The sequence below is a fragment of the Rhamphochromis longiceps genome, linkage group LG14, assembly GCF_057381845.1.
Source record: "Rhamphochromis longiceps isolate RC_006_pf linkage group LG14, R_longiceps_female_GT1.1, whole genome shotgun sequence".
Lineage (NCBI taxonomy): Eukaryota > Metazoa > Chordata > Actinopteri > Cichliformes > Cichlidae > Rhamphochromis > Rhamphochromis longiceps.
In genome coordinates, this window is record NC_140570.1 from 36,673,100 (window position 1) to 36,690,550 (window position 17,451).

At 42.7% G+C, this 17,451-nt stretch overlaps 1 protein-coding gene across 1 annotated transcript in view; it reads left to right on the forward strand.

Annotated features, from left to right (window-relative positions):
• sptbn4b (spectrin, beta, non-erythrocytic 4b) overlaps positions 1 to 17,451 on the forward strand; it is a 113,969-nt gene that overhangs the window by 86,078 nt on the left and 10,440 nt on the right. Inside the window, exons 26-40 of the mRNA XM_085381049.1 lie at positions 1,880 to 2,143; positions 6,425 to 6,649; positions 6,872 to 6,961; positions 7,190 to 7,468; positions 7,704 to 7,834; positions 8,408 to 8,612; positions 8,841 to 9,086; positions 9,352 to 9,486; positions 11,029 to 11,273; positions 11,503 to 11,641; positions 12,208 to 12,292; positions 12,412 to 12,608; positions 12,738 to 13,756; positions 13,888 to 13,948; positions 14,112 to 14,368. Of these exons, the coding sequence (XP_085237175.1) occupies positions 1,880 to 2,143; positions 6,425 to 6,649; positions 6,872 to 6,961; positions 7,190 to 7,468; positions 7,704 to 7,834; positions 8,408 to 8,612; positions 8,841 to 9,086; positions 9,352 to 9,486; positions 11,029 to 11,273; positions 11,503 to 11,641; positions 12,208 to 12,292; positions 12,412 to 12,608; positions 12,738 to 13,756; positions 13,888 to 13,948; positions 14,112 to 14,368 (3,578 nt within the window). The remainder of the gene's footprint in view (positions 1 to 1,879; positions 2,144 to 6,424; positions 6,650 to 6,871; positions 6,962 to 7,189; positions 7,469 to 7,703; positions 7,835 to 8,407; positions 8,613 to 8,840; positions 9,087 to 9,351; positions 9,487 to 11,028; positions 11,274 to 11,502; positions 11,642 to 12,207; positions 12,293 to 12,411; positions 12,609 to 12,737; positions 13,757 to 13,887; positions 13,949 to 14,111; positions 14,369 to 17,451) is intronic.

Consider the following 17,451-nt stretch of genomic DNA (forward strand, 5'->3'; position numbering starts at 1 on the left):
TAGTTTTAGTCAAATAAAGCGTAATCTTTAATGTAACTAAAAGGATACAAATGAATAAGTTATAAAAGTATTCACCCCCTGTATATTTGTTATTACGTTGTTATAAAGAGGGAGATTATCCATAGCGGTCAGAGGAGTTTTTGTAGCAGGCTTCAGTCCGTAACTTTTGACCAAGGAACTGAGATGCAAAGAAAAGCACAGTCATCCACAGTAATCCACACATTACCAAGTATTATTTATTTTATTTTTTTGATAAAGACAAGTTGGCAAGCTACGAGTGCCAGTTTGTTGTTTTTCAAAGTTAAGCTGGAATTTTAATTCCAGTGTATATCAAATAATTTAAAGTCCGTGTTCCTAAAATGGACTTTGGAAGTTTGGCCCACAGTTAATTCCTTAGATTTTTAATGCTTTTCTATGTTTGTTTATAGGAAATCCTTTGTTCTTTGTTCATATTGGGGAATGTTTTTAGGTCCCTTTCTTTCTAATAAACACACAAACCAGCACCTCATGTTCACCTGCTCCCAGACTTTTTTCATTTCGCCTCCTCAGTGAAATCCCTCCCCCATCTAATTGATATTCATACAGAGTGTGTGTGTGTGTGTGTGTGTGTGTGTGTGTGTGTGTGTGTGTGTGTGTGTGTGTGTGTGTGTGTGTGTGTGTGTGTGTAATGGTTCTGAATGGGATGAGGTACAAAAGGGGCAGAAATATGAAAAGGCGAGAGAGATGGGGGAAGGGACGTGTGGGGTAATTTATGAGGTATTTTAGTAGGAGGAGGTTTTACACACACACACACACACACACACACACACACACACACACACACACACACACACACACACACACACACACACACACACAACATTTCCACAGAATCAATATTCAAACACAGGAAGACTTGTAAATGCGATGAAGCACATTTATAAATTTATACCTGCTTCATTTTTTATATGTTTTGTATTTTATATATTATTTTTTACACGTTATTACGTCACATCTCCATGTAATGATTATGATTATTATTTTTTCTTGTTTACTAGTATTTTCTCAATTTATTGTTCAGTCTCTAAATGTCTGTCCAAAGCTTCCAAAAATGACTTATAAAACCCAGAAACAGCTAGAAATGTATGAAATTAAGAGTTAAGACGCTAAAGAGTGTGATATTTCTATTAAAAATATTTAAAATTGTTACTATTTAATTTTCTGGTGGTTGAATACTAAATTGGTATACTAATGACTTTTTCATTTTCAATGCTTTAGGTTCATAGTTTCGTTTATTTATGTACAACGTCATTGATATCCTACACTGCACAGATTTTCAACCACGCTTTTATTGTGAAAAGTGGATTAGAGATCAATAATTATTTTTATTACAAATAGAGAAATCGACCCCACTTTCATAAAGCTATTTTAATGTCCGCTTGACATAAACTTTTAGATTTAGATTTATGAGTGCAATCTCCATAAACATTTTAGATTTTTGCTTAAATAAAATTTGCATAGCGGTGCAGACCAAGTGATCTGCATGAAAACGATATATTCTCAGAGATTTTACGTTTATGTTGGTACTCCCCAGGTGCTAATTAGAGATGTCGATTCACTGATTGATGTGTTAATTAAACTACATAATGGCCTTATTATCATAATAGGTTGTGTGTTTTTAATGCCTTTGTGATTATGAAGTGTCATTTTGTAGCTTAATTGCCTTTTGTTTTCAGTAGTAAATGTTCTATTTGCACATTTGCCTCTGATCTACGTGTACTCTGGGCTAATTATACATTTTCGGTATGTTAATGAATAATCCTTTCGCATTAAGACATAAAAGGTCTTAATTTTCTCCCCCGTCTCCCTCTGTGTTCCCCCTCATTTCCTGTCCATCCAGGAGGGCCAGCAACTGATCCAGGAGAAGCCGGAGCTCAGCCCGGTGGTGCGGAAGAAGCTGGAGGAGATCAGGGAGTGCTGGCAGGATCTGGAGAGCACCACTCAGGCAAAAGCCCGCCAGCTTTTTGAAGCCAACAAGGCCGACCTGCTGGTGCAGAGTTACGAAAGCCTCGACCAGAGACTGGGCCAGCTCGAGGGTCAACTGGCCTACGTCGACCAGGGACAGGACCTCACCACCGTCAACAAGCAGCTCAAAAAACTGCATGTACGTAACATTCAAGTGGTTTTTGGCACATTGCTGCAGCCATTTCACCCACAGATGCGTTCCTCTAACCTCTGAAGTGGCTTAAGTTATGATTTCTTTGTACAAAGATGCTTTTTCTGTTTCATCTGTCAGGTAGTGAGTTCTTGGTTTCCAGAGTTTAGACTTTTATTGAATTTTAACCTGATAATAATAAATATTTAACTGTAAATGAACTGAAAATCAAATTAACTGAGGTTTATCCTTATATAACTGTATTCTTGGGTGGATTTTTTGGGGAGTTTTGGGGTTTTTTCTTAGTTTTTCCGTAGTTTTAGCCCAGTTTTGCCCTAAACTGTTAACGTAATTCTGCATCTTTGCTTCCTTGCATGTTGAACCATCTCAGAGTGAATCACTGTTTACGTTATTGTCGCTACACAGAGATGGCCTCAGCTCATTAATATTCAAACAAAACCTCATGTTTGAAAATGACTAACAGCAACATTTCTCGCTGCGCCTGCACAGCTTTCTGTTTGCTTTCCATCTCATTTTAGCAAAGTCAGCTTCTCATAAGTTCGCGCCAGCATTAATCTTTAATTTGCGCTGATGGTTTTTGGACACAACGTAAGCCGTCAGTGTTCGTGCAAACCAGGTGAGCTTTAACACAAGTCTCATCCCAAGATCATTTTACAAATACAGACGGTGACAAGTTTTTAATATTTTCACATATAGTTGCCAGTATCATGCTGATTGTTCTGCCTGGTTAAAGGCTGATTGTTTGTGACTTATTGGACTCAATCTGTGTTTGTCGCGTATTTGGTTATTTTGTTATAATTTATTTATGGCACACACTAGCATTAAGGTCATAATTAATCTTCATTTATCTTAATTTTAAACACTAGACATCTGGTTCATGTATAATTCTATCAGAGTGAGAGATAAGCCCTCTGTAGTGGGAAAACTGATGTTTTATTGAGTAAAAATAGTAATCTGTGCTTATTCATAAACATGGCATCTGTGAGTGGATGCAGCTAGTGCTTATTTATTTGTAAGCACAATATACTCTAACTTTAGTAAGTTTCAATGTTCAGTTGACCCCTGTTACGTTTATTAGTACTAGTATCACTGTAGCTGTTTACTCCAGGTATTTTTAAATATTTGAAGAACGGTGTAGCACATCTTTTTCATAAGGCAAGTCAGAAAGGCAAACAGATCCAGTGTTGCAGCAGACGTCCACACACGGTTTACCATGAAGAAAGTGAAATTACTCTGGTCATGTGTTGCTGTGTGAGAAGTGAGTTGCAGGACAGAGAAACTAGCCTCAAAGCATCAGCTTTTAATGCTGTTGATGCAAAAGCTAAAGTCCAGAAGAATCCAAAATAAAGAGCAGGCTTTAAATGTCCAGAAAACATTAGAATTTCAGGAATATTAGAAGTTCAGGAACATGGAACAAGGGTACAGATCTCTTAATCGGAGCTGACTCTGGTCTTCTCACCATTCTCGTCCTTTTAGATCTGAGCTCAGCCTTTGACACCATTTCTCACTCTGTCCTTCTAAGCAGACTTTCCTCTCTCGGCATCTCTGACACACCCCTCGCCTGGTTTCAATCATATCTCCTCGACCGTTCCCAGTTTATTCAACTAAGATCATTCCGCTCTCGTCTATTCCCCGTCACCTCTGGTGTACCCCAAGGCTCAGTTTTAGGCCCTCTTCTCTTTATAATATACATCCTCCCTCTAGGTACCATCTTCCGCAAATTTGATCTTCAGTTTCACTGTTTTGCTGATGACACCCAGTTATATCTCTCTTGCAAACCTGATTCCTCCCTCCCACCTTCTTCCCTTACAGAATGTCTATCCGAGTTAAAATCCTGGTTTACCTCTAATTTTCTAAAGCTCAATGAGGATAAAACTGAGATCCTCCTTATTGGCACCAAATCCAACCTTTTGAAGGCAAACCATTTCTCACTCACCATCGATAACTCCACAGTTCTCCCTTCTCCTCAGGTTAAGAGCCTTGGTGTCATCCTAGACAGTTCACTTTCTTATAAATCACACATCAATAACCTCACCCGTTCTGCCTACTTCCATCTATGTAACATTAACAGATTACGTTCTTCTCTTTCCACCCAGTCTACGTCCATTCTTGCCCACAGTCTTGTTACCTCCCGTATTGACTACTGCAATTCTCTTCTGCATGGTCTCCCCCAAAAATCCCTCCATAAGCTTCAACTGGTTCAGAACTCTGCTGCTCGCATTATCACCAGAACCCCCTCCTACCAGCACATCACCCCTGTTCTTCAGGAACTTCACTGGCTCCCTGTGAAATTCCGGATAATTTTCAAACTTCTTCTGCTCACCTTCAAGGCCATTCATAACCTCGCTCCTTCTTACCTTTCTGACCTGTTAACCACCACTTGTTCTGCCCGTTCACTTCGTTCTTCTTCTTCTGTCCAGCTTACTGTACCTTCCTTCCGCCTCACCACCATGGGAAGCAGAGCTTTCAGCTGCTCTGCTCCCAGGTTGTGGAACTCTCTGCCCCCTGAAATAAGAAATATTGGTTCTCTCCCCCAGTTTAAATCCCAACTCAAAACTCATCTGTTCAAATCTGCATATTCACTGTGAATCCACTGTTTGTTCATTTTATCTTGTGCTTTATTTTATTGTTCTTATTCTGCCATTGTTTTACTAAGTGTTTTATCCTATTGTAAAGTGTCCTTGGGTGACTTGAAAGGTGCTCATAAATAAAATTTATTATTATTATTATTATTATTATTACAGCAATGAGGGACCACTCGACAAAGCACAAGAGGAGACTCAAACAGTACACAGTACATAATACAATACATAGAATACAATACAATACACTGAAGGGCGATTTGGCCAGAGTGGAGACACCTGTGTGGAGTGGAGACACACCATCATAATCAGTATTTATTGGAGCTTAATACTGGGAACAAGAGACGTGAGACTACCAAAATAAAACAGGTTGAGCACAGGCATGACACAGGGCAAAGCTGTACGCAAAAAATAAACAACCTAAGCATCGCCACGAGGATCATTAATAATAAACAAAACCCAAGAAACCAAAACGCTTGGTCAATGAACCAGGACCCAGGTGATATTTGGAACATCGCAAATAAATAGATTTGTGCAAGTCAGACAGTTTACGGGTCTCTGTTACAGCACTGGACTCATTTTTATTCACATTTGTGGACTGGTCGATAGATCTAGTAAAAAAAAAATGCCTGTTGCATGCATGACAGTTTGCATAGAGAACAAATTGCTGAACGTTCATCAGATCAAGGTTAAAGCTTTGCATGTGTCCTCCTTTATCTTACACTGGGCCTGGGTGAAGCGCCTCTGTTCATCTAGTCACTGAAGAAAAACTGTTGTAGCTCCTTTCCCCTCCCTTTAGGATAGGAACTGCAAATGGGGTCAGCAACCTGTTAACCATATTAGAGATATTCCCTCATACAAAACCAAGAGTGAAAGAAAACTGAGTGTTTAGAAAAGTCTGGAGCCTGAGCTTCTTAAATAGCTGGGTTACTAGTTTGATGAATATGCATTTCTTTCTTTTTTTGGTCTGTCACCTCAATAAAAGAATCCAAATTTGGGCACACTTGCATTACATCTGCCAGTCAACGTGTGATCTTGGGATGTAACTCGCAATTTGCCCTCCAGCCGTGGTGGTTTGGGCAAGGCGGGAACTCGTTTATACAGCAGGTTCGACCCGGGCTGACGCACAGATTCATCCATTCATTGCTTCATCATTTCACCAGACATCTCTCGCTCTCCTCTCCCACAGCATGCCGCTTAAAGCTTCCTTTAACAGGCCGCCATTAGCACTGCTTTACCACATCATCATAACTCCACTACCCAGCATCCATCCTGGCAAGGGGTACAGTAACCTTCACTACACTTCATGTCTGTTAACCACCTGTTCTTGTGCTGTTTTGGGTTATCCTCAGTCTCATCTTATCCATCTGTTGCTTAATACATATAAATCTACTGAATTTATTACAGTTTTTAAAAAGATGTTTTATAAACTTTGACGTGGTAAGTTAAAAAGTTAAATAAAATCAGTATTACAGGGAATAAAACAACTACATTAAAGTGAAAAAAACTAAAATCATGTAAACTTTGTTTCCTGCCACACTCTTTTCATCTCACTCATGTCATTTTTATCTTCTCTCACATGATGACATGTTTCTTCCATCCAGTTTCTCTTGTCTCCTCTCTCCTGCCTCAGTTACATTCTTCTGCCCGGTAACTACACTCACCCTCTCCTCTTCCTCCTCCTCAGACCCTGGAGACCCAGATGGAGGAATGGTATAAGGAGGTAGGGCAGCTTCAGGTGCAGGCATCCTCCATCCCGCAGCAGACGCAGGTCAAGGAGACGGTTGCAGAGCGACAGGCCGCCGTGGAGGCCAGGATGGTGCGTTTGATCGAGCCGCTGAAGGAGAGGCGACGCATCCTGCTGGCGTCCAAGGAAGTTCATCAAGTTGGGCGAGACCTGGAGGATGAGATTGTGAGCTGACAACACAACCAGATTCACACTCACTACACAAAACACAGGAGTCGTGTTATTGCATGTTCTAATTTTGTTATTGTTACTTTTTTATCTATTTGTAATTGAGGTGAAATATACCAGGCTTCTCTTTAATCTGTACATGAGGTGTGGACATGCATGTTCACATATTCATACATGTACAAATATTCATTTCTTTTCGTCATACCATTGCGGTTGAAGTTGTGGGTCCAGGAACGCCTCCCGATGGCCATGTCTCAGGAGCACGGCTCTACTCTGCAGGCTGTGCAGCAGCTAATGAAGAAGAACCAGGTAAGAAAACCTGAATAGCTGCTAATTAAACTGCAGCCTTAGCCTGAAACCTTAACAGAGGTCCCGTTCCTCTTCACGATAGACCCCCTGCACCCTAAAGCTTTAAACGCAGAGCTCAAGTCACTAAATAACTGATGACTTGTGATAAAGATAATGTCCAGCCTCTGAGTTCTGATCCATCCGTTTACACTCTCAACATCTAAATAGCTCTTTCTGCCTGTGCTGTAGAATCTTCAGAGGGAGCTGCAGAGCCACAGGAGCAGAATTGATGATGTCCTGGAGAGGGCGGGGATCATTGGCTCCATACGCAGCCCTGAGGCAGACTGCATCAGGGCAGGTCACGACCAGCTGTCCCAGCTGTGGGCTCTGCTTTGGGCCGAGACTGAGAGGAGGCAGCTGGTCCTGGATGCCATGTACCAGGCCCAGCAGTACTACTTCGATACAGCCGAGGTCGAGGCCTGGCTGAGTGAGCAGGAGTTGCACATGATGAATGAGGAGAAGGGAAAGGTAAAATTATTTGTCTGAAATATTTATCATTGAAGTAAAAAAAAAAACTCTTTAAAATCACAGGAGCCGTCTTACACACACAGTTCTCTGCAGAATATGCGATTGTCATCTGAATATGTGATACTGTGTTTGTTGGACTCTAATGTGAGCAGGATTTTTTACATGCAGTTTTATTCTGTGTGTGTATACTGAAATTAAAGTGTCATTTCTCGTGTGTTCTTCCTCCTCCTGCCAGGATGAGCAGAGCACGCTGCAGCTGCTGAAGAAGCATTTGGTCCTAGAACAGACCATCGAAGACTACGCTGAGACCATCGGCCTGCTTTCACAGCAGTGCCGGCAGCTGCTGGAGATGGGACATCCAGACTGGTGAGCAGTTAAACACATGCACAAAATCTGACAGAAATTTCTGTCACAACATCTTAAATACAGAAAAGCACCGAATCTCTGGATTATAAAAGGTTTTTCATCATTCACTTCAGTTGTATTTTTATAGCAGTATTTCACAACAAGAGCTTTGTGTTATGAGGTAAAGAAACCTGAGAAAGAAAACCAACCTTAAAACGATCGTCTCTGTTGAAGGGGAGAAAGATTTCTGTTATAACAGGAAGGAGGAGGCTCGGGGGCAGTCGTCTGCTGCCACCGTGTGGAGGTGTGAGAGGAAAGCAGAGAAAAGACAGACACAATCAGCAAAAAGTAGACGTTAATGACTTGCAGTAATGGAATAAAACCACGTGGGGAAAGAAAAAGAGGAGAGTGGGGAAGCACTAACTGATGGCGAGATCCTGATCCATAAATAATCCGAAAGGAAAGTTTAAATCCTAATCCTGAAAGTAGAAGCGATGTCTGTCTCTCGAGCTGGGGGAGCAGTTACTGCTACACTCCTCCTAGCTTTTTTTTTTTTTGTGCCTTACCTTACACTCTTCCTCCTCTCTTCCACAGCGAACAGATCAGCAAGCGTCAGTCACAGATAGACCGTCTGTACGTGTCTCTGAAGGACCTGGTGGAGGAGAGGAAGAGCCGTCTGGAGCAGCAGTACTGGCTGTACCAGCTCAACAGGGAGGTGGATGAGTTGGAGCAGTGGATCGCTCAGAGGGAGGTGGTCGCCAGCTCGCCTGAACTGGGTCAAGACTATGAGCATGTCACAGTAAGTGTGTCGACAGATGGCCTCTGCACATGAATAATAGATTCAGGTAACAGATTTTATTACCTGAAATTTAAATATTACAAGTAAAATCTCAAAAGGGGTTTCATTTGATTGTAATGTCTAATTATGTTCTTTATTTGACTTGAATGAATGAATGAATGAATGAATGAATACATTAAAATTAGCAGACCGATTTGCTGCAGTAAATAAAACATGCCACACTTCCAGGTCCTACAGGAGAAGTTTACAGAGTTTGCGTCAGAAACGGGCAGCGTGGGCCAGGAGCGAGTGACAGCCGTCAATCAGATGGTGGATGAGCTCATCGACTACGGCCACTCAGAAGCAGCCACCATCGCCGAATGGAAGGACGGAGTGAACGAAGCCTGGGCCGACCTGCTGGAGCTCATGGAGACCCGCGGTCAGATGCTCGCTGCTTCACACCAGCTGCACAAATTCTTCTTCGACTGCAGAGAGGTAAGAGGAGCAAAGCCAAGACGGGCCACAAATTAAACCAAAGGACACACACACACACATATAATGCCGGATATGATAAAGAGCAGATTCATTTAATTTAATTTCACACTTTTATCTTCTTTTATGTCGGGTCACCACAGTGTACATTGGCCTTCGTGATGAGAACAGCTTGAAAAAGAAAGAAAATAGGAAAAATGTAAATCAGGTGCCGATAGAGCATTTCTGCCCTACAAACAGGCAAAATTTCTCCACTGCCTTTTTTCAGGTTTTAGCCCAGATTGATGACAAACATCGAAGGTTGCCAGAGGTTCGGGCTCGGCAGGGCAGCACTTCCAACACCAGCACCCTGCAGAGACTCCTGCACACCTTCGAGCAGGACATTCAGCTGCTTGTCACACAGGTACAGCTGCACATCGATCAACAGACCCTCCTCTAATCTTCATTTAAGGAAAAATTAAAGGAGAATTAAAGGAAGAAGATTGATATTATCTATATTTGGTCTGCAGGAATCTTTATAGAAACTTATTTAGTGATTTTTTTTATTTGTAAATCCATAACAGATGCAATATGGCGAGTAGCTGTCAGGGGCTGGGTCTCTGAACCAGCGTTTTGTCTTATTTTTGTATTGTTTTCTTATGTTTACATTGTGCTCTGTTCATGAAATTCTGAAATTATATTAAGTGTTTGCTTTGTTATCGTCTTGAGTTGCAGTATAGTTTAGGTCCTTTTACGTCGCCTTAGTTATGAGTCTGTCCCAGTTTTCTGTGTCATGTATTTTCTGTCTGTGTGTTTTCATGTTGCTCATGTCATGTCCACGTTTCCTGTTTTATTTTGAAAGAGTTTTGTGTTCTTGGTTTTTTACGTTTAGTTTTACTCTCCCCTTTGTCATTATGTCTCATTCTAGTCAACTGTGTCCTCGTGTGTCTCCTCTTCCCCTCATCACCTCATGTGTGTATTAAAGTCCTCTGTCTCCCTTTGTTCATTGTCGCATCGTCTGTGTTACCTTCCCTACCCGTTGTCACAGTTTCCCAGTCAAGTCATAGTTGTTATCTTGTCTCGTCATAGTATAAAGTCACAGTGAGAGTCATAGTTTCCCAGGTTATGTTCAGGTTTTTCCTCACTTTAGCCATGTTGTATTTTCGTGAGTTTTCAGCCCTAAATAAAGGCTTGCTTTTCGTTATGTCCAGTTTTTGTCTCCTCGCCTCTGTCTGCAATTGGGTCCTCTACTCTCTCCACATGGTCTGCCCCGGCAGCCCGTGACAGTAGCTAACAGCCAGTTGTGCTACTGACTGCAAACAGTTTAAATGTGAAAGGAATAACATCTGGAATTTGAAAAAAAATTAATCATTAGCATTGACTGTTAATATTGATTACAAAAGTGTAAATCATTTTTTGCATGCTATTTTAGAAGTTACCTGGCTAACTGAGTAATCCTAATTGGTGCAGTGACCCCCCATGTGGATTTAAAAAGTAAAGAATATCAGTATATCAGAAACTGAATCCAGAAATGATAGACTTTAATGCATTTTTATAACCAATAAAAAACACTGAACTGAACTAAATTATGTGAATTTGTTTAAATTAAATCAAATTCACATAAAATCTATTTCATTGGATAGTAAAGTTTTTGGTTCTTTGTGAGTCTGCCATTTTCATGGCAACACCATCTTCTTACTCTGCATTTAATTTTGCTTGATCTAGTCTCTGTCGTGCACCTGGGCAGCAGGAACAGTGCTACTCAAGAAAGATGCAAAAGCACAGATGTTCTGTGCCTACTCAGGTGACAGAGCCTGCACCACTTGGCCCTGACGAAACACAGCTGTCTTGGCAGCTGTGTTTCGTGCGTCACTCGGAAAACAAACTCTCTCTTTCCTTTTTTCAATTCTGTTTCGTCCCTGTTCAGTTGAGCTGTTTACTAAAGCTTGCCTTCACGCTCTGCCAGGTGCGTCAGCTGCAAGAGAGCGCAGCCCAGCTGAGGACGGTGTACGCTGGCGAGAAGGCCGAAGCCATCGCGTGCCGTGAGCACGAAGTGATGCAGTGCTGGAAAGAGCTGCTAACATCCTGCGAAGAGTGTCGGGTGCAGATCACCACAGAGACTGACAAGCTGAGGTTCTTCGGCATGGTCCGAGATCAGATCATGTGGATGGACTCGATCATCTGTCAGATAGGGACAGGAGAGAAGCCCAGGTATCTACAATACCTTCTACATATGCATGTGGCACCCTGCATAGCAGCCTCAATATCTGTTCACCACATGCACTGTTTAAGATCAAACTCATTTATTTTCTTTTAAAAAAAATGTACATATGAAATATCATTTTGCTTTTTATGGTTCATTATAATAGCATGTGATGGTCAGCATTCGTGGGCATAGTGAAAGTCTTCAGTGAGTTCAGGTTCTGTGTGGTTCCTGCAGGGACGTGTCCTCAGTAGAGGTGCTGATGAACTATCACCAGAGTCTTAAGAGTGAAGTAGAGGCTCGCAGTCAGAGCATCCTGGAGTGTATTGAGATGGGAAAAACCCTGCTGGCGGCTAGAAACCCTGCAGCTGAAGAGGTGAGATGAGTAAACATGATAAAGACTGTCACTTTAAGTCCAATTTAAACACGGATATCTAAACCTCAGTTTGTTTATAACTTTGAAGACTCTGGTTGAGTGGGCTCACGAGTCGATTAGCCTCCTCTGCAGAGTCATATTGCTAGAGGGGCTTTACATGATTCACTAAAATCACCCTTGTTTTTCGTGCTGGGGCTTGGTGCAGCTTCTCAATTCATCCTGTATCTCTGTTATAGCTCCTCCCCCTTTAAGGAAAAATTGTTCTAATTGGCTGCCTCTTGCAAACAGAAGGTTTGACCAGCAAGGATGTGCCTGCTATACAATGAAACTAAGTGTGGAAAACCAAATGAAGCCTGAGCTTTTTCCTCTTAATGATTACACTGATCTCACTGCACCCATGTGACAGTATATGCATGACAGAAAACTTTAGAGATGCATGTTAAGAAACATAAGGTTTTATATTTTATGTGTGAGAAGGAATCGATTCCCTATAATATTTCAATTTTTTCTGAGCATCCATAGAGCTAAACAGACCCATGATGTAATTGTGATATCTTTATTCTCAGATCAAAGAGAAGCTGGACAAAGTGATCGCTAAGGAGCGTGAGCTGTCTGAGAAGTGGGACAAGCACTGGGAAGTCCTGCAGCAATGTGAGTGGATGCAATGGCTTAAAAAGTAAAAAAGACAGGGATGTGCAGGAATCTGGCATTTAGAAGTAAATTAAGATGCTTTCTCTCTTTTTTGGTGTTCTTATTTGTCCTGTTTGCAGTGTTGGAGGTTCACCAGTTTGCCCAGGAGGCGGTGGTGGCAGAGGCATGGCTGACTGCTCAGGAGCCGTTTATCAACAGCAACGAGCTTGGAGGGAGCGTAGATGAGGTGGAACAGCTGATTCGTCGACATGAAGCCTTCCGCAAAGCAGCTGCCACCTGGGAAGAGCGATTCAGCTCACTGCGGCGGCTCACCACGGTATTATCATCATCCTCACTGTGCAAATATGTCCTCAGTTTAGACAAACTCAGTAGCACGTTCCAAACATGCTCAAATTGTTGATGAAGACTTGGTAGTTTCATCTCTGGTTCTGTTTTCTTTCTGCAGGTAGAAAAGCTAAAAGCAGAGCAAAGTAAACTGCCCCCAACTCCCCTCCTGGGTCGTAAAGTCTTCCTGGATCCCCAAGATGCCTCACATAGTCCACCCACTCTCCCCCGCCTCCCAGTCTCCCCCGTCATGAGGCAGACTATATATGAACAGAACGAAGCCAGCTCTCCTCCATCTCCCTCGCCGGCCACCCCAACACCTTCTCCGTCATCTGCAGCTCGGCGCCTGGGATCAACAGTCGCCAACTACACCCCTGTGATGAACGGCTCCAGCTACCGAAACACTCTGGATGTCCGGGATGGAGGCGTAGTGGGTGTGGCTGCAGGTCTAGGCCGCCCGGCTGCATCCTCGATTGCATCTATAGCCACAGCAGCGATGCTAGTGTCAGCCAACCAGGCACGAGAAAGTGCCAGCACAGCAAGGGAACAGACAGCAAAGGTGATGAGTCACCTGCATCCGGCACAAGCGGCGAGGGAAATTGAGGCAAAATCCTCCCCGTATCTCCGGCAACCCAAAATCAAACACTTAGATGATGCTGTGACGCCTCTGATTGTGGCCAGCCGGCTGGAGAAGGCAAGAGAGCGGGGGAGGGAGAGAGATATGATGATGGGGACAGAGAGAGCAGAGGTAGCAGTGATGGCCGAGGTGGTGCTTCAGGAGCCGAGCCGGGAGCGTCTGCACAGCGAGCCCACCAGAGGGCCTCGAGGATCCAGGACTGACCCTTTGGGCCACGCTGAGCCTCAGGGCCAGACACACACTTATCACCACAGGATAGAACGGCAGCTGTCCAGCGAGCAGCTAATCCAGGCGCGCAGGGATGAGCTGCCTCAAGAGGTGTGGAGGGAACAGGCTGAGAGGCGGGAGAGACGGACGTTGGAGAGGCAAACTTCCAGCGAACAAGAAGGTCACGGGGGCCACGAGGGCCGGCGGAGAGAGAGGGACAGGCACCGGCTGGAGAGACAGGAATCCAGTGAGCACGACACAGGGAAGGAGCAATCAGACAGACGCTCAGCAGGAGGGTGAGACTGAGAGTACTGCAGTGCATTTTAATCTGGATGTGGATATTTATGCAGAAAAGAAGTGAATGTTATTGTAGTCAGTTTTTGGAGTTGAATCAATTGTGATGTGAACAGTAGGTATTTTTCCACAGAGACAAGAGGTCCACCATGGCAGAGATCGTAGAGCAGCTACAAGAAAGAGAAGCAGCGCAGGTCTGGGTTTAGTCTTTATAAATAAAGAGTGTGATATTTGGGGGCGTTTAGGGGTTAATTCTAAGTTTTGACCAAACTTCCTAAAAAGAGAAAACTGGGATAAGTAATAACGTTTTTCACTTTTGAGCCATAACTCAAATTCATCGCCTCTCCCAACCCTTAGGCCCGCGGTGAGGTGCCCCGACTGCCTAATGGGATACCAGAAAAGTCTTCCCGTCCCGACCGCCCTCGAGCTCGGGACAGACCCAAACCACGACGCCGGCCACGACCCAAAGAGCCCGGGGAAACGACGCGGCGGTCCAGATCTGCACCAGCCCAGAGCAGCCCGATCGTCCCCCAACCGCCCACACATACGGCACACCACGAGGGCTTCCTTTTCCGCAAGCTGGACATTGAGAGCCTGAAGAAGAGCACCAATAGGTGGGTGTTCAGGGTCATAATGATACCTGATACCTGATAGGAGTTATAAAGAAGGAGGATGGACAGTGATGTCATGAGTATCAAACTTTAGGGATTCCAGTTAATCAATTCAAAGCTATTTATGTTCCACAGGGGTTATTGAGGTGCAGAAAAAATGATTGTTTCATCGACTTATTCTTAAATATTAGTTTGAACAAAGCATTTCCAGCCCTCTAAGTACCACTTTCTCATGACACTGCTGCTTCCTCCATTTAATAATTCAACAGGAGTGACAGAGGCATGACTTTAGCATGTTGAGCTAACAGGCTAACACACGGACATGTTGAACAGATGCATGACACACACAGGCTCACAGGTTGATTCCATCGTGTGTTCAACATGAAAATACTCAGAAGAGCTTTGGCGTTTCTCAGGAAATCTTACCTTTTTATATTTTTATTGAGATGAAGTTTGAATTTTTACCTTTTTCTCTGACATAAAAAAGTTCTAGACTGTCTTGTGTTTGTATGTGGTGGAAAGAAGGAGGTAGTCACAGTTTGTGGTGTTGCCTGTGCCTGGCAGTGGGAGATTACAGCTGTTTAGGGCTGGGCGATATATCGAGTTTTTAACCTGTCAGCACGCGCATGCAACCTCTGCTTGCTCCTAAGGTTTTCCTGCCGCGAGGAGAAGTCATGTTAGCGTTGCCAAACAATGAATAATAAAATAAAAACTGAAGGAGTTATTTAACTAAAGGTTAAAAATGTGAGACAAATCAAAGCTTCTTAGTTCATGCAATAAAATGTTCTTTTCAGAACCTCAAAAACAGGGTTTTTACCTTTTTGAGGCCAAACTGAGCTACAGCTTTAGAATAATCACACAGCTACACTAACAAATTAATTTAGGTAGCAGTAGATGTTTTGCAAGGTAAATAACTGTTTTGGTCATTGCAGCTGGGTAAAGAGTAGTAGTTCTTTGCTGGAAACATCTGTCTGAAGGCAGGTATGGCTTAGTGTAATAGATTAAGATCCCCATTAGCTGCAGCAACACAGCAGCTATTCTCCCTGGGGTTGGAAATATAGTGGTGAAAATGTATTAACCTCCTAAGACCCGAACTCTTCCACAGTATGCATTTTTAATTTCTATTTGATATTTGGGCATATTGGGGCCCAATGAATGTAAAAACAAAGAATTACAAGATTTTTTTTTTACCTTATTTTTGTTTTTAAGAAAAATAAGAGCCACATATCAGGATATTTGTTTAAAATTTTGATAGAGCAGTAGTAGTATAATGTCCTCGTAAGTGGATATCAGGACCATGTAGAGCAAAATTGACTATTTTGGTCTAAATAACCCAAAATGTGATGTCCACATATGTGGACGCCAGGTCCTAGGAGGTTAAATATACCCAGTGTTGGGAAGGTTACTTTTAAAATGTATTCCACTACAGATTACAGAATACATGCCCCAAAATGTATTTTGTAACGTATTCCGTTACGTTACTCAATGAGAGTAACGTATTCTGAATACTTAATATATTATCATACTTTTTACAACTACATGAATGTACTATTGCTGTGTGGTTTATTACTATTACTGCAGGTTACTCTCCATACCAATACTAACTAGATGTTTCAATCTTAATATAAATGAGTAACAGTAGGGTGGACGTTAGGTAAGGCTGCACTTTTAGCAGCGATCTCGTATTAAAACTATTCCGCGTGTATATAAAACAGGTTTGCGGCTCCGAACACTCTGCCTATTGCCTTTATATTAAATAATTTTTGAACAATAATTTTTAAAAATATTTCTTCATGTCATTATGCGGGCCTCAAGTAGAGCTGACATGGGCCGCAGGATTGAGACACAGACATTAGAGCCTCCTAATGCGTGTTTTGTTTGGGTTTCCGCCAGCGTGGAATTACCAGAAATAGAGAGGGCATAGCCGAACATATGAAACAGGAGAAGACCGCTGTGTAATTTCTTTATTTCAACAAAGTAACTGTATTCTGAATACCACCTTTTTAAATGGTAACTGTAACGGATTACAGTTACTCATATTTTGTATTTTAATACGTAACGCAGGTACATGTATTCCGTTACTCCCCAACGCTGAATATACCATACAAACTAACTTTGGCTCTTTTACATTTTGCTGATGACCATGTCCGACATGGTTTGTAAATGCATTTTATACTGATAAGTCTGCACATGTAGTGAAGGACCTGAAGGCTTACTGCACATTTCTGCTATAAAGATCTTCGTTCATAGCAGATACTGAGATATCGCCCAGTCCTCCAGTTGTTAATTTGTACTGAAGAGTAAGAAAATCAGTGATGAGTACATGAAGCAGGAAAAGGATTCACTAATGTAAATCTTATGTCAGCCTCTGAATATATTATGTCTGTCAGTGCTGATTATTAGGATGTAATTAGAGCACTTTATTAGATCAGAGGCCTGCAGGATTCCCACCGCATGTGAAAACTTCATGCATGACGCTTACGATGCCTCCTGATCTAACGCGAGCCCACAGAATAAAACACAGGAGACTGACTGACTGGCTGAGGAATGCTGTGGGATGGAGCTGCTGGTCAAACACACACACTTATGCACACAGCCTGCCCTCCACTGATGACCACCCTGCTTCTTCCAGAGAGACACCAGCAAGAAAGTCTCTCTCTGCACTGCCCCCTGAGGGCTGGGCTGACCTTGCACAGCTAAAAGCTCATCCCCTCCCAGCTGTGGATGAGTCCCGCTCACGCACCTACTCAAGGCAATGGATGAGTGTGTCGTATGTACATGCCCTGTTATGTACATGGCAAGGTAAAGCACAATGTCGAATGGCTTAAATCCGGACAAGTGTGAATCTCCAAAGTGCTCCTCGTTGTTAGCGGTTGATGCCGAGAAAGAAAGCGAGGATGCATTTAGGGAAGGACTGAGATTCAACCTGTCTCTGTTACATCTCTACGCGATGAGACACTAAGTAAGTTGATGTGCACATTAATATTCTGGTACCTTGTTAGGGTATGGTGCCTGTGAAAGGTGTATGAAAGTGGACGACAAACTTCCACATCTATGCTTCGCATTAAATTGAGGTTACAGCTGTG